Source organism: Lynx canadensis, chromosome C1, assembly GCF_007474595.2.
Source record: "Lynx canadensis isolate LIC74 chromosome C1, mLynCan4.pri.v2, whole genome shotgun sequence".
Taxonomy (NCBI): Eukaryota; Metazoa; Chordata; class Mammalia; order Carnivora; family Felidae; genus Lynx; species Lynx canadensis.
In genome coordinates, this window is record NC_044310.1 from 220028510 (window position 1) to 220039939 (window position 11430).

Here is an 11430-nt window from a genome sequence, read left to right on the forward strand (position 1 = left end):
GCTGGGGGTTCGAGCCCGGCTGCAGCCGGTCTCAGAAGGCAGTTTGGGGGGGGCAGGCCGGCCATTAGTGGGTAGAGCCACGCTTTGTGTCCTGTTCTCCGGGGCCCCCTGCTGCTGTGCCTCGGAGGAAACTTTCCTAAGAGTAAGTGTCCGCGGTCAACGGGGCAGCGGGCGTCAACCAGACGCGGGGCCCTGCAGGGTCTGGGGAAGTGGGTGCCGGGTGGGGGGGGGGGCTGCCAGCCCCCAGGCCAGCCCCCCCCCCCGCGGCTGCAGTGCAGGGTTTGGGGCACCGCAGGGACCCCAGGGCTGCCCCTCCCAGCAGGGAGGGGGCGGCAGATCGCAGAGCTGAGCCAATGGGTAGGTCGGTACTGCAGGGAACTGCTGCCCACGAGTGACCTTTCGGATAAAGGCGCCAGGGGCTGGCACCCCGAAGTCCACAGGGGAGCACGCGTCGGCCTCCGCCTCGCGTGGGCACGCTGGCCTGCACCTGTCCCCGGCGGCGAGGTGTCTCTCAGCTCCTGCCACCCGGGAGGGTAGGGAGGAGGGCAGAAGTGACACTGAGCACCGCGAGCCCCCCCTCCGGCGGGGGGGAGACCTCACCTCGCCCGGCTTTCAGAGCCGCTGCCGTCCACACGGGGCCGCGCCTGCCCCTGCCTCCTGGTCTGTGTGGCAGGCCGTCCCTCTCAGGGTCCCCTGGGCACCCACCCCCACGTCACCCACCTCACAGCTTCACAGGGTGCCGTGTGCCCCAGATTCGTGGGAGTACGCGCCCCCTGCTTTCCTGAGCAGGGGGTGGGGGGAGGCAGCTTCCTCTGGCCTCCTTGTTCCTGCAGGCGGCCGGGCCAGGTCCTGGGACAGCAGACCCTGTGCCGGCCCCACACCCCCACCCCCAAGAGCCCCTCACACCGGCCCTCTGGGGGAGCTGCTGGTGTGGCCAAGGTCGGGGCCGTGCTGGTGCTGGACAGGAACACACCCCTGCCTCAGGGTGGGTTCCAGAAGCCTCTCTGACATGGAGACTGGCACGCAGGGGTTTCTGTGGGAGTGCTCTTGGGAACCCCACCCAAAAAGGAGCTGGCCAAGCGGGATGGACGGAGGGAACAGCTTCCGTGCCCATGGGGAGCTCTGGAGTTGTGACCACACGGCTGACCATACAGGGCTACCGTGGGTGCACGGCCTCTGATGTGTCACTTGCTGAAGGTGATTCTGGAGGGGCCTCCGGCCGGCAAGACAAGCACCATGTGCCTCGGTCGTGACGCCCCCCCCCCCCACCAGAGCACCCCGCAGCGTCCACTACAGCCTCCCACCCTGTCCGGCCAGGCGCCCGGACCCCTGGGCCGCATGGGTAGGGGCTCGTGGCCAAGGGTCTCTGGGTTCTCCAGCCCCGAACTCTGCAGGCTTCCTGCCCGGGGTCTCCCCGCCCGGTGCCAATCACGGACGCACACAGGCAGGGGGCACCACCCGGCCAAAACGGGCCTGCCTGAAGCCCCGTGCAGGCCGTCCCCCCGCCCCGTGTGAGAGGCACCCTCGGTCCCCATCCAGCCCTGAGCTCCAGGCTGCTGCAGAGGGGCCCAGAGCTGTGGTCTGGGTGTCACAAACCGCAGGCAGAAGCTGCGGGCCCCAGGCACACATGGCCCAGAGAAGGGGGCGGCCTACCTGCCGGCTGCACGGAGATGGGACCACACCCACTCGAGAGAGTACAAAAGCGCAACCACAGCCTTGGGGCTGCAGAGCAGCGAGCGGCCCAGCCGGAGTCTCCGAGGCCCCAGCCATCCCAGATGGGTGAGTCCGCCCAGGCCTGGAAGTCCTCTGCTGTCGCCTCCATGAGCCCCGTCCTGCCCTTGCCACGCCGGCCGCCACAAAGGGCTCCCGGGAGCGGGGCCGTGGGCCTCGTGCATCCCACCCGAGGACCACGCCTGGGCTCCAAGCCCAAGCAGGCGTTAGGGCAAGGGCTGAGGGGGCAGTTAGCTTCTGCGGACGGACAGTGAGGGGGGCCGTGGGGGGGCAGAGGTAGACAGGAGGAGGAGAGATAGGAGATGGGGGGGAGTGCAGGGGAAAGCTTTGGGGGGAGGGGAAAAGAGGGCCCCAAGGAGGAAGTGATAGAGAGGAAGGGCAGAGTGGGGTGGCTGGGGTGAGGGAGACACACACACAGAAGTAGGGAGCCTAACAAAGACAGAGAAGACTGGGGTCAGCCCAGGGCTCCCGATGCTCTCCTGATGGGCTGGGGGTGCTCCCTCTCTGCAGACCAGGAACCCCCGTGGCCCCTGCCAGGGGAGTCTGGGGTCCCGCTCCATGGGTCATGCGTTGAGGGACCTTGGACAGGGCCCCAGGCGGCGGGGGACGGCAACGTGGCAAAGGTCCCCGGCTGAGCTAAAGCCTCTGGTGGAGAAGCCCAGAGAGAAGCCCCCCCAGAGTCCCCTTCGTGGCAGGGACCACCGTCCACATCTAGGAATGCAGACCCTCTGGGCGGGGCAGGGAGGGCGGCCCCAGTGGAGCGCTTTGAGGTCAAGAGAGGGAGCCCCGGGGCTGGCACAGGAAGTAGGGCAAGGGATGAGGGGGGAGGGGGGAGGGGGGCCGCGGGAGGGAGGTGAAGGGGGAGGGGCGAGGCCACAGCAGCCTTTCCCTCCCTGCCCGCAGGTGAAGCTGGGGCGCCCGCCGCCGTCCCCGTCCCCGTCCCCGGGAACGGCTCTGAGGGCTGCAGCACGGAGAGGAGCGTCCTGTCCCAGGCGGCCACCAGCGTCTCCATCTATGTCATCTTGGCGCTGGGGCTGCCGCTCAACGGCCTGGGGCTCTGGGTGTTCTGGTGCCGCCTGCGCGGGTGGACCGAGACCCGCGTCTACATGGCCAACCTGGTGGCGGCCGACTGCCTGCTGCTGCTGAGCCTGCCGGGAGTCCTGCACACGCTGGGCCAGGCGGCGGGGGCCCAGGAGGGCGTCCTGTGCAGGGCCGTGCAGAGCTTCTACTACGTCAACACCTACATGAGCATATGCCTCATCACGGCCATCGCCACCGACCGCTACGCCGCCCTGCGCTTTCCGCTGCGCTCTCGCGCCTGGCGCAGCCCCCGCCAGGCCGCCCTCACCTGCCTGGCCCTCTGGCTGCTGGTGTTCGGGGCCGTGGCCCTGCCGGCGTCCTGGCTGCGCGCGGGGGAGAGCTTCTGCTTCGGCCGGGGCCGCACCCGGGGCCCCGGGACCCTGGCCTTCTCCCTGCTGCTCTTCCTCCTCCCGCTGCTGGTCGTCAGCTTCTGCTCTTGGCAGGTGCTCCGGCGCCTGGCCCGCAAGCGCGCGCGGTCACCGCCCCAGGACGCCGCCCACATCCTCAGAGCCCTGCACGTGGTGGCGGCCAACTTGGCCACCTTCCTGCTCTGTTTCCTCCCACTGCACGTGGCCTTGCTGGCCATGCTGGTGGCCCGGTGGACGGACGCGGCCTGCCCCACTCTCCAGGCGGTGGCCGCCTTCGTGCAGGCGACCTCCCGCGTCGCCAACGCCAACTGCTGCCTGGACGCCGTCAGCTACTATTTTGTGGCCAAAGAGTTCCAGGAAGAGGTGGGGGCCGTCCTCAGCACGTCCCGGCCTTTCCGGGGACGGATGCGGGGCGCTCCTACACATGACCACCCTGACCGGGCCGTCCGGGCGTGGGCGGAGGAGGACAACGGCGCGGGAGAGGCCCCACGCGTGGCCCTGCAGCGCGCGGCGCGGGGAGCCCCGGGCCCCCCCGAGGCGACTCCTCCCCCCCGCCCCGCGGCGTGCGCCAGAAATAGCCTCACTGCGCACGTGTGACTTTGGATTTACGGGTCCTGGGGACGCGGACTCTCCCTCAGCAAATAGAATTTAGCCAAGGCATTAAAAAATTGCCACCCCACGGATCTCTTTTCCCAGACGGATGTCTCTTCTCAGCGCCTGGGCGGCCCCCTCGGCAAGAACTGGGGAGGGCATTTCTGTCACCTATAGACGGTGATTAGAACCAAAATCTCTCAGAGGCGACCAGGTCTCTCCTCAGGCCGGTGACACCACTGCAGACAGAATCCAAGTACCTCCCATGGGCCGCAGGACGTTCACAGAGACACAGCCACTAAACAAGCTTAAAGACACTCCTTTGTAAAAACCGTTCCGTGGGTTCTTACAGAGCATCGAAGAGGTCCCGTCCTGACCTTCGGGGATTCGGGGTGCTTCCCCGAGCCCCCGTTCTTCCGCACCCCTCATGCCTCCCGGCACCGCTGGGGGCCTCCCACTCTGGGCCGGGCTCGTGGACACCCACAGGCTGAGCTGAGGGTTGGGGGGTGCCTCTCTCCCCACAACGCTGAGGTTCTCAGGAGGTGTCCACCCTGCCGGGGCCCGAGGGCCCGGCTTGGAATGGACTTACGGGATCGGCGCAAACACCTCCACTAGGAAGCCCGGGCAGGACACAGACCTGAGGGGCCCGTGCTGGAGGCTGGGGGCCCCAAACTGGGGCCGAGGAAGCAGAGGTGGGGGCTCCCGACAGCCTCAGGTGACTAGAGGGAGAATGGGAGACCCGGACCCCTACCCCCGACACCTGCACCCTCAGACCCGTCTGCCTGGCAGGGCCCGCGGCCGCACAGGGAGATCTGTTCCTGCGGAATGAGAGCAGCTGGGCCTCTGGGCTGGGCCCCAGGCCGGACCTGTCAGCCTGCGGCGCCGCCACCTTCGAGCTGAGGCCAGGACCTGCACGGCGGTCGGCACGGCCTGGTGGTCAGTCCTGTTCCGCGTGTGCAGGTGCCCCGCCAAGGCCTGGTCTTCCGCTGCCTGGAGACCCAGGCTTGACTGGCGTCCCCAGCAGCGGCTCACCTTCCCCCCTGCCCACTCGTTCTGGTCACCGCTCAGCAGGCACCTCTGTGTGGCCAAGGCCGACGGCGGCATCGGTGCCTTTGGCCACCGCTCCAGGGCCGAGGCCGAGGGCAGCTGTCCTGTCCTTGCCCCAGGTGTGGAGCTTGCCGGGGTGCCGAGAGTACGGCCACGGTCACTGGCCCCTCCGTCCTCTTGGGGCTGCCTAAGCGGCAGCTGGCCGACCAGGGCAAGTACGGCCTTGGCCCGCATCGCCCCCCTCCTCACACACAGAGATCGTAGGGCATAAAGTCCCCGGTCCAATCCTCACCACCAGTGCATCCGGAAGGGGCTCCCGAAAGAGGGGCGCTCCCGTGTCACCATGAGGTGGAGCCTTCCCCGGAAGAGAAGCCTGGGCTGGGAGTGTGACCCCTGGAGGGCCAGGCCCTCCACAGCCACCTGTCGGAGCACACTCAGGGCGGCGGTGAACGGAGGTCCCGGCTCGGCCAGGCGGCCTTCCCCTCCGAGTCCACGGCTGCCGTCCGGCCGCCCTCTGCCCAGCGAGCCCGCGTCCCACTCTGGGGAGGTGCGCGTGGGGGTCCAGAGAGGTGGGGGCTCTTGCTCGTTGGGGCTCAGGCTGTTGGCAAGCACGCGGGAGGCACGTGGGCTCACCCCCTTCCCCAGCACCCCCTTTAGGGCGCCTCCCCCCCAGGAGGAGCGCCCCGGAGTCAGCTTGCAGGACTGATCCCTTTGAGACCCAGGCCGTCCCAGCCTGGAGGCAGCGTTGGGGCCCAGCAGGCTGAAGGGCCGCCACGGGGGACCGGACTCCTGGACACCTTGGGTGCTGCTTTCCGGGCCGAGCTCCGGTGTTGACCATCGGCAGCGTATATCCGGACCCGCCATGCTGCAGACACCCTCTAGGCGCTGAGCCCTGAGACGTGCACACGGGGAGCCTCACAGGCTCGCGCGGAGGGGTGGGCAGGGGAAAGGCTGGGTCACGGAGGGCCTGGCAGGGGAGAGGCAGGCCTCGGACGGTGTTCGGGAGGCTTTGCTTCAGACCGGTGCGGCACCTCCTTGTGCTGCAAGTTGGGGGCTGGGCGGCAGGCCCAGGACGTCAGTGGGGGCCCGGGGGTGGCAACAGTGAATGTTGACCAGGATGGGGGCTGGGACTGTGACGGGGGCCAGGCCGTCAAGGGTGAGCTGGGGCGGCAATGGGGGTGCAGCGCTCTCGAGTGGTTTGGCTACGGGGGAAGAAAGCGGGCTTCCAGAAGTTAGGGTGACCCCGGGCAGGTGCGGAGGGGCACGAGGGCCAGGAGGAAGCAGGGGGCAGGCAGAGGCAGGGGACCCAGGCAGCCGGGACGCAGAGGTGTGACCCTCTGCCCTCAGGTAGGTGCTGTGGGGAGAAGAGGGGGGCAGGGCCGCCCAAGGGGCCATCTGTGTCCCCACTCACCTCAAGGACACGCCCTGCGCCGCGGGCACTGGCCGGGGCATCTTTTCGTCTCACTCACCAGGGCCGAGTCCGCATCGCTGCCCCTGGCGCTGCTCTGCAAGCCTCCACCTGGGCGACCTTGGGGCACCCCGGGCCGTGGGGGCGGAGCCGGAGAGGGGCCTTGCCACCTGGCCCCGCCCACCCCGCCCCCGCCTCCCTCCCTCCCAGGCTGGTGGGTCGGCCGCGGTCCCTACAAAGGTTGTTGCCCGTTCTGTGCGGCTGACGCCGGCCGGTCCAACCCCGTTCTCTCCCTAAAGACGGCTCTAGGTTCCCGAAAAAAAGCGAGGGGCGGCCCCTGGCGCTGGGCACAGGGGCAAAGGTGGGAGAGACCCCCTCTCCCCACCCAGCTGCTCCAGGCGGGATTGAGGTTTTAGGTAATCTAGGGAGGGAATCCCCAATCGACGGGGACGCGCCGAAGTGCAAACAGGCCATGCGTGGTGGGGAGGGCCTGCCAGTTCCCGCGGTCAGCACGGGGCAGGGGTCCGGGGGCTTCAGTCCTGTCCTGAGGTCCCCTGGCCCTCCGGTGTCTCTTGGCTCCGGGGCTGTTCTTAAATCTGCTCCAGCTGCCGTATGGGAACACCACGGACTGCGCGGTCTTTATTTCTCATGGTTCTGAGGCTGGAAATCAGACATCAGGGGGGCGATAGGGTCGGGGTCCGGGGGAGGGCGTTCTCCCTGCTTCAGACACCTCCCGGGTCCTCACCTGGAGGGGCTAGGTGGCTCTGCGCCGTCTCTCTCCTAATCCCATCACGTCTGTAATTGGGATTTCTACCTATGAATGGGGGGGAGGGGAGTGCACGTTCAGCAAGGAGTAAGTATATCACCTAGACCATGCCTGGCTCGCAGTTGGCATCGCAAAGTGTTGGCACTCACTTAGGGAATTCCACGCCCTCCCAGACAAGGTCCACTTGGGTAGTGAGGTGCCCGCCCCTGCCATTTCCCGGCGAGAAGCAAAACTGAAACCCAGGGTCCCTGCCCTCTGCCCGATTCCTGCCCAGCACACGCCTGGGAGCGCCGCGCCAGCTGTTAACCTGAAAACGACAACTGCGGGTATTTTACCAGCCAGAAATGGTTACTTTGGGAAGAGCAGAGAATTGCAACCCAGGACCAGCGAGCTACAGCAAAACCATAGACAAGTCCAGAAAACCAGCTGCACCCACCGCCCCCCCAGGCAGATCTTTTCTAAGGAAAGGGACTGTTATAAACTAAAAGCCCATTGGAGTAAACTAGGCGCTGGTAGTGGCTTCTTATTGGCTGGGCTGTCTTTGGCTGTGACTGCCTCTCATTGGCTGGGCTGTTGCCAGGGGAGGAGAAAACCTTCCTTCCTCCTGCGGGCAGAGTAAAGTGGTGGCCAGCCACCTGCAAGGTCCCTCTCTTCCTCTGGTGAGAGAAAAACTCTCTCAAGCGCTGTTATATGAGGGAAGCCATTTTAGATTTCTTTCTAAGGCAGCATGAGTCTATATTAACTTTATATTTCAACCAAAAGCCCGATTTATGGCCCACCCACCGTGCATATCTTACACACCTGCTTTGTAAATGAGTAGCTTAAAGGAAAACCATCTTGTCCTGCACGTATGGATCGATGCTGCTACTCCTTTGCATTAATTATACTCATGATATTAATACTCATGATCCTGCCTACGCGCTAATCTATAATCTTTTTGAACTTTAACAAGAATATACCTCTGACGTATTGATTTGTGGCTCTTTATGCAAAAGGTATAGAACCCTGTAAAAACTGTTCACTCTCTGAAGCACTTTCTTCCCTGCGAAGTTCGTGTTTCCTGGGCAGCTGTCTTAATCTGGGTTTGAACAAAATCCTCTATTTTCCTCTTATATTCCTCTTATATTTCTGGTCAGCTTGCCTAGTCACCGGCTGGGTCTGCAATTGACAAACAGCGCTGGGCACGAGAGCTCCCCCTGCTGGTCTCCAGACTCCGTGCTAAACAAGGTTTCCTTCTACTTCCACACCCATCCCACCTCTTCCCATTTTTACCCCACAGCAGCTCCCTCCTTAGTCCCTCCCCCCCACCCCCCAGCCTCTGGAACCTGCCTACCACTGCCCTGTTGGGCTCTGCCCAGGAGTCCAGGGTGCTGGGGCCCTCAGACACTGAGCTTGCACAGGATGGCCCATGGTCCAGCAGTTAAGAATATGGTCCTTGAGGGGCGCCTGGGTGGCTCAGTCAGTTAAACGTCTGACTTCAGCTCGGGTCACGATCTCCCGGTTTGTGGGTTCGAGCCCTGCATCGGGCTCTGTGCCGACAGCTTGGAGCCTGGAGCCTGCTTCGGATTCTGTGTCTCCCTCGTTCTCTGCCCCTCCCCTGCTCACGCTCTGTCTCTCTCTCAAAAATAAACATTAAAAAAAAAAAAAAAAGAATGTGGTCCTTGAACCTGGCTGCATGAGTGCAAATGCAGGGGGCATGCTTACCGGCCTGCTGCCTCTCTACCTCGGTGCTCTCCCATGTGGCCTGAGGACCCTCGGATCCAGGGGGGTCACCCCTAACATTCGTGAGGTCCAGGACATGACTACAGGTGGAGACCCACATGCCAGTCTAAATATTTAAAGCTTACGTCTGTGCCTTTGGAGCCTGACCTTAGCTCCCACCTCCGGTGCCCCCACCCCACCCCTGGCTGTAGGTCACAGGGCCGAGGAGCTGCCCTCTCTCCGGCCCGGACCTGGGAACCTGAGCCATAGCACCGTCTGTGGGACCAGGGCAGGACTCCTGGGGTGACTCCCGAGCGAGGGATAATGGAAGGCCTGCACGGGCACTCCCTCAGCCACTGCAGAACCTCTAGGACCGCCCCACACAGCTAGCAAGTGAGCAGACGGTGCTCTGAGAAACAGCCCCGGCCCTTGTTGGGACGCCCTGTGGGTCCGGCCACTGCAGGCTTTGGTCCCACTGTTTGTGCCATCGGGGTCAGTCCAAGAGGCTGGCCAGCTGCTCACCATCTCTCTGCCAAGATACTGGGGTGGCCCTGCCTCAGACTTGGGAAGCGTGGTCTGGCCTGGAGAGCCCCGGCGACGGCACCGGCTTTGGGCTAGAAATGAGAGGCCGAACATGAGGGCGGGACGGCCCCCCGTGACACGCAGTCAGGATTCCTTTGGTAACACATCCACCTGTATCAAGGCCGCAGCCAGAGACCAGGAAGATGCCATCAGCATCCCGCGTCGGTTTATCGCTTTCTGCAGTGAGGGCGGGGGGCCGCATCTCCAGAAAACGTGGGGCGAACAGAGGCCTCGCGTTTGCGGGAGGATTTGGGCCTGTGGGAGTGACTGGACCTCAAGAAGTGGTCCTCCACGGGGGCCGGACGGGTGATACTGGGTCACGTTTGCAGGGGCCGGATATGCCTTTCTGTCTTGTTTTCATCCCAGAGACCCTTCTCGAATGCCGACCTTCTGTGGGGCCACCCGCGGTGGCTGGGGACCACGACGGCTCAGCAGTGAAGCGGCCGCAGGGGAGAGCAGGGGTCTGTGACGTCACAGCTGCCCTTTGTCGGAACCTGCTTTTGCGGGAGGCCGCCCGGAGGCGGCATCCTCGGTGGGCCCAGAGCAGCCACGGCAGAGCCCTTGAACCAGACAGCCGCCCTGCAGGCAGCCGTCAGAAATGAAGCGCCCCTCCATCCCGGCGTGGGCCGCAAAGCTGGTCCCGACCGGCCGTCAGCTCCTCTGCAAAGGTTCGGAGACTTGGTACTTTCGGTCTGCTGTGGGGCTCGCCAGCGGTGCCCGCGGGGGAGAGCAGCGCACGACGCCGTGCGGGCAAGGCAAGCGGGCAAGGTCACGTTCCAACAAAACTTTATTTACGAAAAGCGGCAGCAGGCTGCTTTCAGCTGGTTAGCCCGCCCCCGGTGTGCGTGCCCGCAACCAGGGCGGTGGGCGTGGGCAGAGACGTGGGCGGCTTCCTCTGTCGCCCGTGCACGGGCCGTTCTCCTTGATCTGTGCGCCGTGGGCTCTGCTGTAGCCCGGAGCCCCCTGGGCTCACGAAGAAAAGGCAGGGGCTCCGCATTTGCTCAGGCAGCCCTGGAACAGAAGAAGCCCGCGGGGCTCAGGTGCCCGGGAGCAGTGGCCCCCTGTATGGCGGCACTGTGGGGCACAGAGCCGCGGGTCCCAGGGGCATCGAGGGGCCACCCGCTGGTGCCTGAGGGCGGCAGGTGTCCGGGGCGGGGGGGGGGGGGAGTTTGCAGGTCCTGGTCTCAGGTGCCCGTGGTCTCTTACGTGCCGCGCAGTCCCTCCTCTCTCCCACCACGGGGAATATTGTAGCCGAGAGCCACCCGAGTTTCCTTTCCCGATGGGCTGGGTTTGTTGACAGAGTTAGAAGCAGCTCAGTAGGAGTCTTTGATTCATTTAAGGTCCAGTCCGGTTTTCCAAAATTGAAGGTTGAGATAAAAACTTGAGGGAAATTTAAGTGTCAAAGGTGACCTTGGGGGTGGAAATCTACCTTCGGAAGTATTTAAAGGAACAGCTGCTACGTGTAGGTCCGCGGGTTCCAAGGGCAATCAAGGGGAAGGATGGGTCACGAAGCAGTGGGAAAGACCAGCGTCCAGCTACAGGAAGGTAAGCTGGTCTGCCGTCCCGGGGAGCCGCCCCGGAGGGGGCAGCAGGGGTTGATGGGACGAACTGGGAGGTGGTGAGGGTTTTGTGACCTCTCTGCTTTGGGGGTCGTGGCCTCACACATATTACAGCTACTCCAACCGGGGGAGGAGCTAATAGCTAAGTGCTTGTGAGACCACGGCAGCTGGGAGTTCAGATCTGAGGGTCTGAGTGACGCAGAAGCTCTCGGCAGTGGGACCTTACCGTGTCGTTTGTGGCTTAGGAGGTTCGTCTGGCCATACGGCTGTAAGGTGAGACGGGGCAGGCAGGCGGAGCCCGGCGGATGTCCCAAGGTGCCCGGAAGCGGCCGGACACGGGTAGAGTGCGGCCCCAGCGCTGCCGGCTTCCAGCTCTGGATTTCGGGCCCAGCACGAGGCGCCTGTGCCCCCATCCCCAGGCGACACCCTGGCGCACTTTGGTCATGTGTGGGGCAGGAGAAAAGGAGGAAGCAGGTGCGGGAGGTGGGGGCAAATGAGTGGCAGCGGGAATAGGACGACCAGAAAGAGCCAGCAGGGACCTCCCCCCAGGTCCGGTGCCGTGGCCTCGGCAGGTGTTGGGAGCGTCCTCCGTGTCCA

The 11430-nt window shown here is 64.8% G+C and overlaps 1 protein-coding gene across 1 annotated transcript; it reads left to right on the forward strand.

The window, feature by feature from the left end:
* Positions 1 to 241: 241 nt before the first annotated feature.
* On the forward strand, positions 242 to 3862 carry LOC115520996 (G-protein coupled receptor 35-like). The gene is made up of 2 exons (XM_030325861.2): positions 242 to 1779; positions 2635 to 3862. Exons 1-2 carry the CDS (start codon positions 1671 to 1673, stop codon positions 3774 to 3776), a joined length of 1251 nt encoding a protein of 416 aa, XP_030181721.1. The 5' UTR covers positions 242 to 1670; the 3' UTR covers positions 3777 to 3862.
* The last annotated feature ends 7568 nt before the right edge of the window (positions 3863 to 11430 follow it).

Excerpts from the sequence above, each read along its gene's own strand:
- LOC115520996 (XM_030325861.2), top strand. The coding sequence starts at position 1,671 with ATGGGACCACACCCACTCGAGAGAGTACAAAAGCGCAACCACAGCCTT. Across the intron at positions 1,780-2,634 it reads GCCCCAGCCATCCCAGATGG|GTGAAGCTGGGGCGCCCGCC; the intron begins GTGAGTCCGCCC and ends CCCTGCCCGCAG.